Source organism: Sander vitreus, chromosome 5 (assembly GCF_031162955.1).
Source record: "Sander vitreus isolate 19-12246 chromosome 5, sanVit1, whole genome shotgun sequence".
In the NCBI taxonomy this organism is placed as follows: Eukaryota; Metazoa; Chordata; class Actinopteri; order Perciformes; family Percidae; genus Sander; species Sander vitreus.
This window is the reverse complement of record NC_135859.1, coordinates 33,228,077-33,245,906: the sequence shown is the minus strand read 5'-3', so window position 1 is coordinate 33,245,906 and position 17,830 is coordinate 33,228,077. Positions and strand designations below refer to the sequence as shown.

At 44.0% G+C, this 17,830-nt stretch overlaps 1 protein-coding gene across 4 annotated transcripts in view; it reads right to left on the bottom strand.

The window, feature by feature from the left end:
* Window positions 1-140: 140 nt before the first annotated feature.
* The window catches only part of rtkna (rhotekin a), an 87,094-nt gene continuing 69,404 nt past the window's right edge, over window positions 141-17,830 (bottom strand). For 3 of the 4 annotated variants that reach the window (XM_078251540.1, XM_078251543.1, XM_078251544.1), the window contains exons 2-11: window positions 15,943-16,204; window positions 14,254-14,307; window positions 11,330-11,447; window positions 11,018-11,242; window positions 10,381-10,475; window positions 9,624-9,730; window positions 8,999-9,130; window positions 7,748-7,913; window positions 5,448-5,552; window positions 141-3,073 (exon numbers count right to left, since the gene is read on the bottom strand). In XM_078251540.1, coding sequence (XP_078107666.1) covers window positions 2,355-3,073; window positions 5,448-5,552; window positions 7,748-7,913; window positions 8,999-9,130; window positions 9,624-9,730; window positions 10,381-10,475; window positions 11,018-11,242; window positions 11,330-11,447; window positions 14,254-14,307; window positions 15,943-16,204 — 1,983 coding nt within the window. In that variant the 3' untranslated portion in view covers window positions 141-2,354. The remainder of the gene's footprint in view (window positions 3,074-5,447; window positions 5,553-7,747; window positions 7,914-8,998; window positions 9,131-9,623; window positions 9,731-10,380; window positions 10,476-11,017; window positions 11,243-11,329; window positions 11,448-14,253; window positions 14,308-15,942; window positions 16,205-17,830) is intronic. The other variant, XM_078251542.1, reaches the window with a different exon arrangement.

Here is a 17,830-nt window from a genome sequence, read left to right as displayed (position 1 = left end):
CGGTAAGAAATAAATTCATACATCAATCATAATGTAAGATACAAAGGATTTCAACTAAAAAGGTCTTACCCTTGACAGATTTACATGCAATATTTCTGTTCAGAAGATCACGATGTGGATAAGTGAAAAGAAGGAGCCAGTTTTGAATTGATAAAACATTTATTATAATTAATGTTATATTATTTAGACATGAGATTCCCACATTTCTCATTTTACGTTTGCCTTCTAGGGTGGGCGTACATGCAGAACACGGAGCCTGCTAACACGAGAAACTCTTGCAAGGTTATAACATTCAATGTTACGTAACAGTTAAAGATCTGCACATCATCTGTTAACATGATAATAATCAGGTATCATAGCTGCATTTATGACAAAATCAATAAGGTAACAAAAGACAGAGGTTTATTTGTTAACTTATAAAAATGAATTTACAGTAACAAATGCTTGTTTTTCAAACATCTGACAGTTTTAATTCTTAGTCGAAATGGTTGCCCCAGTTCTGAGCCTCTCAAGAGGGAAACTGTTACCAAACAGTAAACAATAAAGACAGAAAAAAAATAAAAATGTTTTTACTGCACGGACAGAGACACAGGCCCTCCTATAAGATTTGGTTTTACATGGACGCCTTGAGTCACATTGCTTTCTTATATAACTTACATAATTAAATACATAAATGGCAGTGTAAACAAACCATTTTATTCTTGCTCTCATGACCTAATGGTTGACTGGACTTAAGTTCTCAGCTTCAAAGAAGGTTGCCTAGAACACAGCCACCATCAACTCATTTCTAAGAAATGTTTCTGTGTTGCATAATATTTGCTGGATATTTCACATTTTGCCACTATCCTTAATGGAATCCCACAACACTGCAATGTACAGTGCAGCAGAATTACAAGAATGGCTGCGGTTTTCAATAGAGTATCTGTGATTATACTTTTAGTGTGTATCGTTTTGATACTAATGAACATCCAACGTTCCATTCAAGCCATTGCCAAATGAGTTTCTACAAAGCTAATTAAGACTATCAGCTCCACACAACTCTCTCTGGATTTCTCAGTATGGCTATGTTCAGAAGATCGTGGCGTCCGGTGACTTTCCCGCGCAGAAACTCGAGTGAAGATAATGACCTCTTCTGAAGAGTCCGTCACGTTTTCATAATCCTCTGTGTCCTCCTTGGCTACTAGCAACTGCGTGGAGGAGGGGATGCGCGGTCACGGAAGGTTTGTATCATGTGGACGCGCCGACAGTTTTGTTGTCATTACTTAGAATTCCTCATGGGGGCGACAGAAACTACGCACTATAGCTTTAAACTGATTAATTTCATCTTATCCTACATTTTGTTCTATGTATGTAAGGATCTATAACCTACTGCTGACGACAGCCCGTCAAAAGTGTGCAGATAAATGTGTGAAAGTTAAGACCGGAGAACAGCTTTTTGCCCTGAAGAGATCACAGTAATAACAGTACAGTATGTATGAGCACTTGCATAAAGTTAAGCTTTCACCAGACTCATTGAAATCATCTCAAGTAGTTCAACATTGGAACTTGTAAGTCAAATCACCCCTCCCCCCAAAAAAATGATGCATAGTAATTTTAGGAGAACCACAAAGAGCATCTCTTGTATGAATAATTAGACACATACACTGAAGTAGATATCACAGTACAGACAACAGACACCAACACCCCTCCACACTTAACAGGTTCTAACATTTGAAAACTCTTGACTGATTATACCTTATGCTCATCTTGCCACATGCTCACTGGCTTTCATTGCATTAACACTGCAAACCTTTTTTTTTCTTCTTTTTTTATATAATACAGATAGGAAGCATCCAGTCAAAAACACTGCTAGTGCATTAATAGAGATGATTTTGAAACATTGTTTGAGTGGCCGTGATGGCTGATGCACAGAACAAAACAACAAATGTTCTACTTCTAATTAGAGTCCAAGGACGGACAGTAGGCCCAGTGTGGCGTGTTTATTGGAGCAAGTCCTTAGCTCTTAGCATCACTGTCTCCCAAGCAGCATGACCACAATCATTTCTCAAAGCAAGCAGAGTACCTCCCGTTTAGTTTTGGACCATCTTCAAAATTGTGGCAACCCAGCAAAATGCATTGATTGTCACCCTGTCCTTTGTGTTAGAAGACATTCCAGTTTGCCCCAGGAGGGTCTTTCATGATTCATCCTCCACCAGGAGGCAGGCTAGAGGCAGCTTAACCTCCTCAGGGGCTGTGCATGTGGCCTAGCAGACTGCCTGAGGTTGGTTCACATGTGTGTAGCCAAGTTAAACCATGGTTTAATTGAGCACTGTTGCCTTTAGGCCAGCGTTAAATGTCTGTCAGGCAGGGCGAGTTCACACCTGACTCTGGAGCCAGTTGCGAGGATCAAGCCTGGCCCTGAGGTTCCTGAGGCTGCGTCGAGCCGGGGAGGGCCTCGAGAAGGGGGCTCCCTCAGAAGACTCGGGGCTGTGGCTGCCCTCGCTGGTGCTGGAGCTGTTGCTGGAGGTGGAGCTGGAGCAGGAGAGCGTGGTCTGTGTGCTGCGCTGTGACCGAGGCGAACGAGAGGAGACGGGGAGCGGGGCGAGCAGCGAGGAGGCAGGAGGCTGGCAGGGGCACTGGAGGGTCCCTCCTCCTCCTCCGTACCCCCTCCCTCGAAGGGTGCTGAGCTTAGCATCCAGCGACAGGGTGCGTGGCCTCAGGCGGGACGGGGAAGACGACAAGAGAGAGAAGTTTGAAGAAGGCTCGGGCCAGGCGTGGCGGTGAGAGCAGGGACTGGTGCTGCAGTGGCTGTCGCTGTCCGAGGTCAGGCTCGCATCTGAGGACAGCAGACTCAGCTGTGGGCAGCGGTGGGGGCTCACAGGGCTCCGGGGCAGGCGATGAGGGGTGCAGGGGCTGTGGCCAGAAAGGCGAGAAGTACAGGGACGGGGGCGGCCAGCGCTTATGGGGTTGTTCTCCTCAAACACAGACATCCAGGTGGGAGAGGTGCCCAGCTGGCTGCGGAGCTCCAGCTCCTGCATCCTCCGAGCCAGGATGTCTGACACGGTGCTGCTGAGGTCGTCAGACGACTCAATAACTGCAGGAGAGATGCAGCAAAACTCATTATTATTATTATTATTATTATTATTATTAAGTACAGGGCTTGAGCCTGGTTTTTTGGAAGTTCTTGAAATTTGTAACATGAACTGGCAATCCAGTCAGAACTTGAAATGAAGAGGGTGAATGACATGCAGCAAAGGGCCACAGGACAGAGTCGAACCTGCGGCCGCTGCGTCGAGTAAACCTCTATACAGTATATGGGCGCCGGCTCTACCAGGTGAGCTACCCAGGCGCTGAGAAAGGTTTAAATGCAAAATTAATACATTTTTAAATATCACTGGATGTATGGATTATGGATAGATACAGATATTCACAGTTCATGAAAGGTTTCTTTATGAATGAATATTTTCATCTCACTGGAAGGATGGGTTATGTATAAATTTAGGGACATTTGCAGTTCATGTATTCTTGGGTTTAGGTATGGTTAAGTATTGTACAGTTGTGCAGAAGTGTTTTCTATGATGATGTGATTTTTTCTATGTCTGCTAATGCATTGCCTCCACAAAGCGTACCAACTATGGAGCCATTTTGATGCTATCAAGCCATCACCCGCCGTTAGCATTCCATTGACTCCCATTCATTTTGGCGTCACTTTGACAGCGAATAACTTTACATCTGAAGCGTTTAAAGACTCTATTTGTCCATTGTTTATTTCTAAAGAAACACGACAATGTATGAAAGGCTCCATTACGTTGTACCTCACGTTATGGCTTTTTGTAAAAATAGAAACGATTGTGTCATAACCATGCGACTTTTTGTCGCACAGTAGAGAAATTACCGTATAGTCAGGAGAAGCACGCAGGCAGTTTCGACTTACATTAGCCGTTTAAGTTTAATTACTAATGTTAACTAGCATTTTGGTTAGCAATAATTAGCCTGTGTCCATGTTATCTCCTTACATATACCTACGCTCTCTGTCTCTGCAAGATTGGGAATGATTGAGATTTCTCTTGGAACAGCTAAAAGAAGACTTACAACTTTCAGACAGGTTGCTCACGACACATTTACGTCGTCAAGCTCAGTTTGAGGCTGCGCTGCAACGCTCAGCCATCACCGGAAAAGTGCTTCTAATAGCCTTCACTGGTCTCAGTGGACGTCTACGGCGTCGCTTTGTCCATTTCTTTAACTGTCTATGGGAGTCACACATGCGCAGTACCTAGGTAAGCACTGCTAGCCAGTCAGAAGCAGAGTATGAGGGCGTGCCACGCTAACAACTAGGCGAGCATTATAATGTGTTACAAAGTGACGCACGTTCGTCTCTGAAGTAAAGGCTGGACTACAATAGAGCTGTTTGGAGCAGTTTGTGAACAGTGTTTTCTGTTGGAGATGGTAAGTCCCTTTGGGGTGGACTTTGGGCTTTTTCACTTTGTAAACCTACAACATGCACAAAAAAGATATATAACACAATAAAGGAAAGGGAAAAAGCCCAAAAAGCATTATATGAGCACTTTAATGTTTATTTAATTATGATAAAACAAAAATAACCTGTCCTGTGATATTTTTGCAGAATCTCCTCACTATCAGCCACATGAGGCGGATCGTGTTTTTTTTTTTGCAGTAAATCCTGGACGCCAACATTTACCACATCACCATTTCTGCGGAGCCCTACTCCTGTTACTTCACCTGTCGTTGTAATAGGACGAGAGCAGAGCGCGGATCTCAGCAGACACAGCGTTATCCTGCAGCAGAAGACCCTCAGAGGAGGGAGTTGCAAGAGGGGCTGCCAGCGGGAGCGAGAAAAAAGAAAAGGGTGGAGTGGATAGGAGGTGTGCAACAGAAGGAGTTCAGTGTTTGGATGGTCATGAGAGAAGGGTTGATGCGTGTTTATTAAAGAAATGAATGTTAAGGCATGATGAGAGAAGAAAAAAAAAAGATTTGTTCGAGGATAAAAACAATTCACCCGTTAAAAATGAATGGTGATTGTTGATGAAAAATGCGCCGTTGAACATGAATAATGTATGAGGACACAAGGATATAATAAAGAAGGATAAAAGAGGCAGAGCCCAGGAGTGATGGATTCCAGACACACAAGGAAAATTGGAAAGGACAAAGAGGAACAGAGAAACAGAAGACAGAGAGTTAGTCAGTGTGTCAGAGATAAGGCCCGTTCTATTCTACAGTACAGAGAAGTAAAGCAGAGTGTGAGTTTGAGATATCGGAGAGGAAATTTTAATTGCGACAGCATCTCTCATGCACATGGACCCAAGGAATTAAAGCTACACACAGTCACATGCAATGCAGGCAAGGTGCTTTCTTTCCCTGGCTTTACATTTATTTTTTTGTCTCAAAGTGACCAAACTGGTCTTTTGTAATTGCATATCCACAGTGATATAATCAGGGAGAGGTCTTACCCATTTCGTGATAGAGTGAGCCCTGTTTTGGTGTGGCAGGGGCCGGTTTCCTTGGCGATGGCAGTTCAATTTTCATTAAGTCATCACAGCACTGTTTCCATTGGCCTGTGTGTTGGAGACAAACTGTCACTTTCAACGAACCAAGCAGCAGAGCCAGAATATAGAAGACTTAGTAGACTTTATTTTATTTGTTATACAACAGTGCCCAATCTCCATGTCCACACTAGAGTGCGGATCGGGCCGCACCGAGCCCGACAGGCATTAAGATATTTATGTCCGAGCCCGACCCGAGCCCAACACAGTTAAAATCTCGTTTTTCTCTCATACTAATGACAATATTTTTTGTGGAAAGCCCACTTTTATTAAGCAACTGTAGGAAGGCATTCGGAAATGTCAACAGATGAGCGCATCAGCGCACACGGGGCAACAAGCGCACGTTAACACAGGCGCGCACCTACATAATAAGCTTTTTTTTAAATTTAAAATGTTCAATGCCTTATCGCGCTGATGTGACCGACCTGAACCCGAACATCATTTCTAAATATCTGTCCGAACCCGGCCCGTCAGGTCCCGACGGGCTTGGTTCGGGTATCCATCCTCTAGTCCACACTCACTCTGGGGCGCGTTCCTGCCAAGTCTGTGAGGGCTTAGGGCCATCCCACTGGCAAATCGTCAAGTGTGCGAGGGCTCTCGCGCAGACATTTTGAGCCCTTTATGCATCCTTTTCGTAAGAGCACATTTCTGCAGACTTCGCCTGAGGGACTTGCCCACAGTTCATAGCATTATGACGCAAACACAGGGGGTTACCAGGGGAAGCCCGAAAGCGTTAAAATAAATGTAAACGAGGAGGATGCAAGCACGGTTGTTTTATTCATCAACAATGTCTTTTAATTTTGCTTAATGCTGCGGTTTTGACAAAAAAAATTTTTTTTTAACTTGATCATTTGACTCCTCCACTCTGTAAAGAGCTTGGAAGACGTTCAAATCTTCTTTGGCCATTAAGAAGATAAAAAAAAGGTATAATAAAAAGTCCCAAACCCACAATTGTACCTAACACGTTTGGACGTGGTCAAGGTAATGTAATATGTCGCCACAAAAGTGACGTGAGTAAAGTCAGTTAGGGTTCAGGGAAATTCATGCTTCTGCATTAAATCAATGCAGTGGGTATGTACAAAGGTACGTGTAGATACGGACCCTACGCTGTAGCCTGACGTGCACCTCCAAAAATATGTAACTACTGTATACGTCAACAATTGACTGGTCTGCTCGGCCGTGGCTTGGTAGCGGTGCATTTCCCCCGACTCATTTCCTGGTTCTCCTTCTCCACAAACAACATGAAATCAAGGAGAGGGTTAACTCTTCCTGCTACAGATCTCCCGCCGTGGTCAAAAAGCAACAGGGGAGACACTTTGTTTCTCCCACTATGACTCTAGAGTCGCTACTCGCTCCGAAGCTAAACACAGTCACTCTCTCACTCGCTCCACCACACACTCTCCGGACTCTCACACACACACACACACACACACACACACACACACACACACACACACACACACACACACTCCGGTCCTGCTAGTCCATAAGATCGACACACACACCAATGCACCAGTATAAACTTCAGGCCACTTACGTAGGCTACGGCAAAAGCTCTGCGTGGAGCCTCCGCAGAAGCATAAATCCCACTTTAGGGTGGAGATTGGGATTGGGCCAGGGGCGTAGCCGTAATTTTCCAAAGTGAGGGGGACAGATTGTTCAAGAGGATGATTTTTATTGAAAGATCCTCTCCCATTTGTCTCTCCTAATCCCGGATTCCGAGTAGCCTACATTTGATTTATGATTGATTGAAACACTGACATTTCCATAAACAGTTCCATACTTTTACTCCTTTAGTGTAGGCATGCCCCTTTCGGAGACATTTTTGGCCGAAATAGCCCAAATCTAATGCCACTATTCCATCATATTCACTGATCTTAATTATTGCATATTTAATTTGCAGAAGAGTTTTCCTCCTCATAATTCTTTTTATATATTTGTATTATATATTATATACATGAGTCCATCAACAACTGACACAACCTGAGTAGTGCACGTCGCCTACTTATGGTGTGTTCAAATCAACTCAGACGTGTTGTAAGTGTGGGGGACAGAGGGCACCGGCATGGAAAGTACCCCGTGTCTGCTACGCCCTTGGATTGGGCCAATATTTCCTTAAAGTTGAATCCATTACGTATCTATGGTCGTATGTGTGAGTGACTCTATGTATCAAACACTTTCTGTGTTAGAGCAAAGCAAGTACTTACTCATGTCATAGAAATGTTGCCAGAAGGCCTCCATCCACCGGTGTGTGTCGTCCCGGCTGTCTGTTGTCAGGGTGTGTGTGACCTCCTCTCCTCCGTACTGGTTACTGATACAGATATTCTGAACTTTACTTTGGGGGTCTTTCTCTGACGCACGTATTCTGGTCTCCTGAAACACGGGAGCGACAAAAAAAAAAAAAAAAAAATACAATCATCGGCCATGAAATCACTACAATTAGGGATGAATGCCAGCACTTCCTGAATGAACAAAATGATGTGCTGCAACAAGTGATCATTACGGCAATTGTGATTGTGTGTCCCCACTGAAAATGAGCCCTCACCAATAAAGCCACTAATTAGTCCTCTTCCAAGCCATTTCCCTTCAGCAATTATCCAACAAAAGGTGCACACTCCCAATTCCCACATCCTCGCTCTACTCCAAATGTGTCTGGGTCTGTTTATGACCACTAGATGGCAGTGTTGTTCCATTCGTCCCGCTGCACTCCCTCCTTCCTCTTTTTAGGAGAGCCAACTGACTAACAAAAGGATCTGATCTGATCTGACTGACTGGGCTTTAGGTCAGCTGTGAGCTCAGGGTCAGAGGCTACAAAAGGCTGAATGAGTCACTATGGAAGGAACGAGAAGCCCCGCAGCGCATCAACTCTCAGACACAGACACAGACACAGGAAATAAGATGATCAAGAACCTGACTGGCTGACTGACTGGTCTTCACTTTGGAAAAACAGGAGGGGATGAGAGCAATATGACTCCTAGTTGGATGCGGCAGATACTGTGTCTTAATGTGCACAGTTTTTCAAAGACTTCGAGAACATATTGAACAGATTTCATGTTGGAATCTTTAAAGCCTTTTATCTGGACGTGTCTGCTCTTTTTCTAGCCTTGCTGAACAGTTACACAGTTACACCTGAAAGCTGAGCAACAAAACCACAGTTTTTTTTTCTACTCTTGGATTCTGAGCAGCTCTACCGGGGCAACTGAGGGCTAAGTGCCTTGCTTAAGGGAAGAGAAGAGCTCATTTCTTATGTACTTTTTTGGCTCAGAGTCTATCCGTTGGCTTGAGATTCAAACTGGCAGCAATCCACAAGCCCAGTTCCTTTCCATCTTCGCTGCCGCGGCCTCGGGCATTACCAAAAACAACACAACTATATGGGATCTGTAAGGCTGGGTCAACCTCTGGAGTGTTTAACTCCATTCCAGATAGTTTCTCTGTTTTCATGCGATTCCTTTACTGACCTTGTTGATGGCAATAGTGAAAGCTGGCTCAACGTTAGCCTCCAGATCTTCTTGCCGGTGGTAACAGAAAAGGCTTGTTCCTTTTAGAGCGCCGTACACTTTTGTCCAACTCTGAGGGTCACCGCCCAACTGCTGCGAGGTAGAGAAAAAGATGAGTCAGGTGTGGAGTAAAAGAAAAGAGAAAGATACACAAAGAGAAACGCCCCAGGTCGAGGGCAGGTGGGTTGGGATCCAAAGGGACGGATTTGAGGGATGGGGGCAGGGTGAGGCAGAAATTATTATTCTTTTTGTTTCATTTATCCATTTCTTTGTTTTCTTCGTTCAAATATTATATCATTTGTTTTATTTTCTCATGCAATTGATCACTAGTTTTATATTGATCAAGGCACGTGCATGTGTAAAATTCACTTACTTTATTGACAATCCATTAAATTGTAACATCACCCTATATACTTTTAAGCAAAAAATTATTAAGTATCACAAAAAAGAGAGATGGCAACATAAGGAGGAGAGGAGGGAAGTGGAGGAGGAGAAAAAACACTGAAATAAACCAGGACGAAAGCCAGAACTGACCCTGAGAGGAATAGTCCCCCTGAAAATGACGCATTCACACACGCCAACTTACCTTAACTTTCAAACATCCACTCATCATCTGCTGGGTCATACAGTGAGGCTGAGCTGCGAGGCGGCTACACATACTGCCATAGAGCGGCAGCCAATACGAGCACTCTTCTACGGGGGGGGGGGGAAGAGAGAGAGAGAGAGAGAGAGAGAGAGAGAGAGAGAGACAGAGAGAGAGAGATGGGCGAAAATAAACACCATGAATAAATAAAATCATTCCCACATGACATTCAAAATTCACACACAAACATGTATAATCATGTGCATCCACGTACAGAGACACACACACTTCTTCCCCTCCTAACACTGCCCCCCTACAGCATACAAAACAAGGCACAGGGGTGTAAAAGACTGGCAGCTGCAGGGAGTGTCATGAAGTGCAGCAATGAAACTTTACAGCAGGCTGAAGGGCCAATGAATAAAACACTAGGGGCCTGTCTGTCTGAGGGTCTGGGCCCTTGTTAGCCAACATCATTACAGCTTTACACAGCAGTCACCTCATGAGCACAGCCTTTTTGGACTGTGGCCTTCACAATGGCTGTCTGTCAGAGAACATGGGAGGACACAGAGGAAGGGGGAAGGAGGAGGGTGAGAGAAGACACACGGTACGCTCGGGTTTAAAGGGAAATCATTAGAATGCAAAAGAAAGGGAAGTGAGACAGTGATGAGTGGGAGAAGGACAAAAAACAGACAGATGGCTGCTTTGGCAGAGGACAGAGAAAGATGGTTGAGGAGACAGATTGATTGAGGCTGCCACTCACCGTTGCCTGAGATGGTGAGGTCATGTGTGCGAAAGCTGTCCTGGATGTGTGACAGCGACAGGGTGGTATGAGCTAAGAGGTGGTACTTAGGGCCCCTGTCAACACACAAGAGATGGAAAAGAAATGTATTCTGTGTTTGAGCATGGATGTTCATAAAGATGCCTACTTGCACTCACTGATGTATTATTTCTCTCTCTGTTCTCCCTCTATTCAATATGTATCTGCTATAAAATACAAACTAGCTGATAGGGCGGCACAATATATAATTTTTATATCGTCGTTGCAATATCAACCTGCACAATAAACCCACCGCGAAAGCCTGTGACATATCGCGAAGGACACTCAATATTTTCTACCAACACAATATTGGTAGAAAACTATAAAATATACTATAAAATGTAACGGTCATTCCCTTTTATTTTCAATTCAATGTTCATTTTGTTCAATAAAAAGGATGTTGGAAAGGATTTCCTTTCATTTGTTTTAAATTCAACAAGCAATTTGTTGTACTTTTAGCAAAATACTGGTAGCAGAAGAAATGCAGAGCTCATTACACTTTAATATCTGTTTATTTACATTATCCCATATCACATATTTTCCCCATATCGCGCAGCCCTAGCTGATATTTTAAACTTACGGTACAGAGGGAACTGGCAACAAAAGAGGAGATGCGCCTCCGTTGCTAACAGGACTACATGGCCCAGGCTCCATTGCTGCCCGGAACTTCTTCCCAGCTGATCGCCCCAGCGACGAGCTCAGTTTACTGGCTAGTTTCCTCGGCGTGCTCCCTGCAGAGTAGTCGTCCTCTGAGCAGCAGCTATACAGCTCAACACGCAGCTCAAACCCCGGGCTGGCTTCATTACTGCGAAAAAAAGATACACACCCTGATGAACATTACCATATCAGTGGTTTTTTTATTGTGAGTTTATGTAGCAGACAGATGACTTACAATACAATGGTGTTGTCAAAGCAAATGTCGGTAAGTGTCCTGTCCACTATCACCATGTCTGTGTCGAAGATCTCTCCTCCCAGCTGCAGCAGGCCGAACACGGCACAACGATGAAGCTCTACAAAAGGCAAGGTGGAAGGGCAGAACAAATAGAAAAAGGAAAATCTGTGAAACATTGCATTTATGTGACATCTTAGTCTATATCCATGACGTTCACTTCCGGGATTGCCGTCGGAAATTCCGCCGGATGTCCCTCTTTTTGGCCGGATGTCCGTCACCTTCCGCTTCCTTTGTGTTGGAAGTCCGGTGGATTTCTGAGGACTATGGTTAACTGCTCCTCAGATCTCTGCAGGGTAAATCCAGACAGCTAGCTAGACTATCTGTCCAATCTGAGTTTTCTGTTGCACGACTAAAGCAACTTTTGAACGTACATGTTCCACCAAAACAAGTTCCTTCCTGAGGCTATTTTGCAGCGACACCGTGGCTCTCTCCGCCCAAGACGATTGTGATTGGTTCAGAGAAATGCCAGTAAACCAGAGCATGCTTTGCCAGACCTTCCTCCTCCGCGGCGCTGTGGAGGAAGGTCTGGCAAAGCGAGACTAGTGACACGTGACTCAATTTCAGCTCCAAAACAGCATCACCTCTAAGATGTAGGTAACTGCTTTAACAATGTGTTGAGGCCAGAGGCTAGTTAGGGAAAATGATGGATGAAAAAAAGATCAGCTCCTCCACCTGGCTGACAAGCCCGTCTACCTTTAGTTTCAGTTCTCAATGGCAAGCTGTACTAAGAATTCCAATCAAGCATCGTTCAAGCTTGTTTTGTGGCTGAAACTGAAGCCCAATGGTCTGTAATGTTGCAGTAGAGCTAGCTTTCAAGATTCTGATATACATTGTGAAGAAACTATCTCAGGAAACACCATATAATGTAAAAATAATGGACGTAGCATCAGTGACGTCACCCATTGGTTTGAGGAGTGCCGTTTAGAAGCCAGAAGTGACCTTATTTGGAGAAAAGAGTGGAGCTGGTGAGGATGACGCGTCTAAGTCAGTGTTTTGTATGGTTTCAATAGCGCTGCCCTAAACACTAAAGAGGGAAAGTCGCAGATTGAAATTCAACCCTTCTGACACGAGTCATCCAGCGGAGATTTACTGGTGGGTAAAAGCGGGCCTCCGGGTACTGGTGCGGTTCGTCAGCAGGTACGGCAGTACACAGAGCTGGTTGAAAATCTGCAGACTTAACGCTAGAGCTAGCTAGCTAGCTTGGCTGAGCAAGACATTTTCAGGTGACAAAAGCATTCCAATTCACTTTGATGAAGTGAAAACACACAGTGAGAGGGTCAACGTTTAAGATGAAAACACGGAGAACACCCAAAAACAAGTTGAGGTCAATTTTAATGTCCACAGTGTTAGCATGGTTAGCATTGCTAGGCCTCTGTCCTGATTGACAGGTCCTAAAGCTTCCCCTGCTTTATCGTCTATTTTAAAATAAATGGGATCATAATTTACAGAATGAACATCATGCTGTATTGAAGAAGACTTGAAAGTAGCGACTGAGACCATAAACACATTATGAAAATGTTTACTGAGGTAATAAATCAAGTGAGAAGTAGGCTCATTTTCCCATAGACTTCTATAGAAACAGACTTGTTTTTGGAGCCAGTGGAGTCGCCCCCTGCTGGAAATTAGATAGAACGCAGGTTTAAGGCACTTCCGCTTGGGAAATACACATCCATGGTATAGCTATAATACTATTTTTGGACATGTTTCGCTATGAGTCTGAGTAATGATTAAGGTGAATCCTTGTGCTGAGACCAACACCAATATGTAATATAAATAGCACGCCACCAGGCGGTCTACTGTCTTTCTTTGTGTGTTTTTGCAACTTCTCATTCAAATTCAAGGTTACAACTGGAAAGGCTAAGAGAGGTGGTTTGCTCCTGCTTATGTGCTTCCTGTGTACGGCACATTGACACTTAATATTCACACTTATTATTCCAAGTGTGAGCTCAACACTCTGCTTGAAATGCGATTGGACACGTGACAGAGGAACATGCTTTACTCTTCCTCAGTGTGCTTAATGGCCTTGACTAACAGCCTCATTAAGCTTTGTTAAGAGTCTACTACCTGTCTCCTGAGTTCATTTATATGCACAGGTCATGCGGATTAATTCCATTCAAGTTGCCAGGGGAGGGAATGCGCTCTGAGGCTGTTATAATGACTGCACAGGGGTTAACTTACATTGACTCTATCCAGAGGAGGCGGGATAGCAAACAGTCAATCTAAAGATGACAATTTTACCATATTTTTCAGTGCACTGTTGGATTCCGAAATGCCATAAAAACATTTTAATATGACCTGGTTCACAGTTATATTCCACAGGATAAAAAAGGGAGTTCCTTAAATGCCTAACAGACTTCATTTGTTTTCAAATGCCCTATTAATAATGACCCAGTTTAGCACCTGTGTGCTGCTGCTTCTCAGAGCCAAGAGGCAAAGCCAGCAGGCCCGAACAGCGGGTCAGGTTGTGCTGCCAGGAGTTTCTCATGTCTAGAAAAATCTGTTCCTGGAAAATACGGAGATATGCGGTAATGCTGCAACTGATTTTATTAATCAGCTCCAGGAACTGTGCTTTGAGTAGGAACAACATGTCATACTGTGTGGTCTGTCCGCACAGTTCAATGGCGCAGCAGATTTTTAAAATATGAAACTCAAAGCCCAAATTATTGTCCCACCCTCGAGCCAGTGATATAAAGGTGAGTTTTGCTCTTTTGTCATGAGGAATCCCACACTCCCCCCATGTGATTATACAAAGCGTTCACACGCATTTAACATTCAACAATCATTAATAAATCCTACAGGCAGGCGTAAATCATCAAAACTCCGTCAATGAACTGCTTCACACGCATACAGAGGTGGCTCCTCACCTCCTTTGTTCTTGAAGTACTCTGTGTCTTTCCACATGAGAGGGATCCGAAGATCTGTAACGACAACAGACAAGGGATTAGACCACAAAAATGTTGATCACCCTTACTGTCTAACTGATATTTGTGCATCTGACTGACAGACTGTGTGTCTCCCTGCCCAATCACTGGCTAAAGTTTCTACAGTTAATTACGGTCTGTGTGCGTGTGTCTTATGCTCTCCATTTGTGTACCAGGCATGCAGCAGTGCCCCCATGAACCTCCACCCACAAACACACACACACACGCTCCCAGTCACACATCTCATTCATATACAAACTAAACAATTCAGAAAATAAAACTGTTGTCTGGTGTGAATTCTCTCTCTGCGGTGCATCTGCGATGCAAACAGAGCAGCTCTATAATCATTCATCTGACTGCCCGCTGTCATGTTGCAGTGGGCAGCATCCGCCTGACAAGACGAGCTCTGAATTCAAATGTAACGAAAATTAAAACTTTAGTGCGTATCTTTTTTACATTAACCGAACGTCCGTTACATTCAAGCCATTGCCAAATGAGTTGATACAAAGTTAATTAAGAATATCAGCTCCACAAAACACTTTTTGTATTTCTCAGTATGGCTATGTTTACATGGGGGCAACAGAAACTACGCACTATATTTTTAATAAAAACATTGTTTTATTTTTTTTTACGCTAAAGGGATCACAAAGATTTAATTTCTAGGGCCGCAAATAACGAATATTTAATCTGTCGATTATTTTCGCGATCAATCGATTAGTTGTTTGGTCTATGAAATGTGGTGTTTGGTGTTTTAAGCCCCCAACGTCGTACACTAGGATTAGGCAGTGGTTAGGGTTAAAGTTAGGGTTAGGTGCCTTGAAGTCGACGTTGGGGGCTTAAAACCCCATCGAGCATAAAATGTCGAAAAATTGTGAAAATCAGTGTTTCCCAAAGCCCAGGATGACGTCCTCAAATGTCTTGTTTTGTCCACAACTCAAACATATTCAGTTTACTGTCACAGAGGAGAGAAGAAACTAGAAACATATTCACATTTAACAAGCTGGAATCGGAGAATTTGTCACTCAAACCGATTAATCAATTATGAAAATAGTTGGCAATTAATTGAATATCTTTACAATCTTTTTCAGGTCTTTCTCTTTGTTCTAACAACAAACAAAACACGTTGAAATAAACCCCTATTGTCTTGGTGTCCCTGGTGTGAATTCTCTCTCTGCAGTGTGTCTGCGATGCAAACAGAGCAGCTCCATAATCATTCATCTGACTGCTCGCTGTCATGTTGCAGTGGGCAGAATCTGCAAGTCCTCTGCCTAGTCTATATTCGTATATAACGTTCCACTTCCGGGATTGTTCCGGTGCCGCAGGAAATTCTGCCGGATGCATGTATTTTCGCTTAGCGCCACCCATGACGATTGTCATTGGTTTACAGAGAAGCCAATAATCCAGAGCACGTTTTTCTCCCGTTCCGGAATGCTGTGTGGACTAGTCAGACCCTCCTCCGCTCCGCAGCGTGTGGATGGTCTGGCAAAGCGAGACTAGCCTCTGCCTGACAAGAGGAGCTCTGCATTAAATCGTAAAACTAAAGGGATCACGAAGACTCGACTCCCCTTAAATATTGCAGGTCCATGGCCAAATCTCCAACAGTATATAACAAAAAAATTAGGTTTTACTTGCCTGAGATGGCCACTTTTCCTTTGCACGGGAGTCTGTTGTCCATCGGCCCTGCGTCCGAAGACCTCCGTGTGACCTTCTGCATGACCTGAGCCTCCTTCATCCTCTGCAGCTCCGACATGTAGGCCATGATACGAGTGCTGCAGGTCTGCAGGCTCTTTGCCGCCTCCAACGCCTGGTCTTTCTGGGAGCAGGCGGCCAGCAGCTTGCAGGCCCCGTCACGCATCCGGATCTCATGGTCAATCTTCTTCTGGATATCGCTGTCCTGCAAAAGGGGCAAGGATTGGTGGGGTGGGGGGGGGGAGCGGAAGGGAAATGAGGCTTAAATGATGGATAATGACACACAAAGAATCTTGTCTTTGGCAAATGGAGGAACACATTATTAGAGAAGTGCAAGGGGTGAATTGAGAGAGGTAGAGAATAGGCATGACTTCTCTAAAAGATAGGGATACAAAGAAGGCCCTTTCGGACAAGAACAGGAGAAATGAAGAAAAGAAGACGTCAAGAGTGTCTGCATTAGATTACAGGTCTCTTGTGGATACATTAGTGAGGTGTGTCTCTGAACACACTCAGGAGTCTGTGTTCAGTGGTGCGTGTGCGTCAGAGTGGTGGCATGGATATTATTCAAACCTCCAAATGTGGCCTTTTGCCCTCTTACCGACGAGCACACTCCCCTGCTGAGTAGACACGTAGATGCTGAATCATTCACACACACACACACACACACACACACACACACACACACACACACACAACGCAGAGGGAGCAGCACATCTCAAGTGAGAAAATAAAGAATGAAGCTGTCAACCATTAAACCTCTGCTGCCCAAATGAGAGACCCCAGACACACAGATGTACACATACACACGTCTAGCCACTGTCCCTTTCTTCAAGCTGCTTTGCCAAAAGAAAAAAAAAAAATACATTATTGAACTAAATTTAACCTGGCTTATCTGGGGCAAAAAAAAAAAAACTCTCTTTACACGTATACAAGAGTACACACAAACCGTGTTTTCCCTAGGTTAGATGCATGTATTTGGCGGGTGGGATAGAACTCCTCCCTCTAGAAAATGTTATGTTTTTCAATAAGAAAGGCAATTTGACATCATTTTGGACCATTATTATTAAGCTAGAGCAGATAATAAATAAATAAATAACATTGAAAAAGCGTAAAGACAGAATGTGTTAAAAGAATTTTGGTTGGTCCATGGGGACCAACTACAATCATTAGATCTGCCAAGTCATTTAGTTAGTTTCGGTTATCACATTGATTTAACATTCATTCTTAGGTGGTGACCAAAATGGTTTGGGTGCTGCACCTGAGCTGATTTATGCTTCTCCGTCAAATTGATGGCGTACCCCCGCAGACCCCTCTGTGTCGCTGTGAACCCCCCTCCGAGCCCTCCGCCGTAGCTCAACGGGCACCTCCAAAAATGTGTAACTTTGCGTCGAGGCGACGCGGACCGCAAGGACTGTGATTGGTCAACTGGTCCTGTGTGTTGATAGTCGGTGTTTCTAGCAGCCTACTGTGGGGAGTAGCAACATGCTAGTTCACTGACATCAGCTTCGCAAATAAACTCAGACGTATTTTGGTTACAATGACGGGGTTATCCGTTTGTCAAGCGTCTATATGTCAGTAACGTTTTGAAATTAGCACTTTGCCAGCAAGCAGTACTTTGTGGGCATGTTGTGCTAAAGTTTGCTTGCTAACATAAACATAAACTGGCTGGCAGACACCTCGCAAATAACCTCAGACTTATTTTCTGGTTACACTAACTAGGTCAATGGATTTTACTGGGTCTATTTCTCGATACTTTTTTTTTTACAAAATCTAAGCAAGAAAAGGCCAAACAAATAAGATTAATATTTGTGCACGACAATCTATGGGGTTT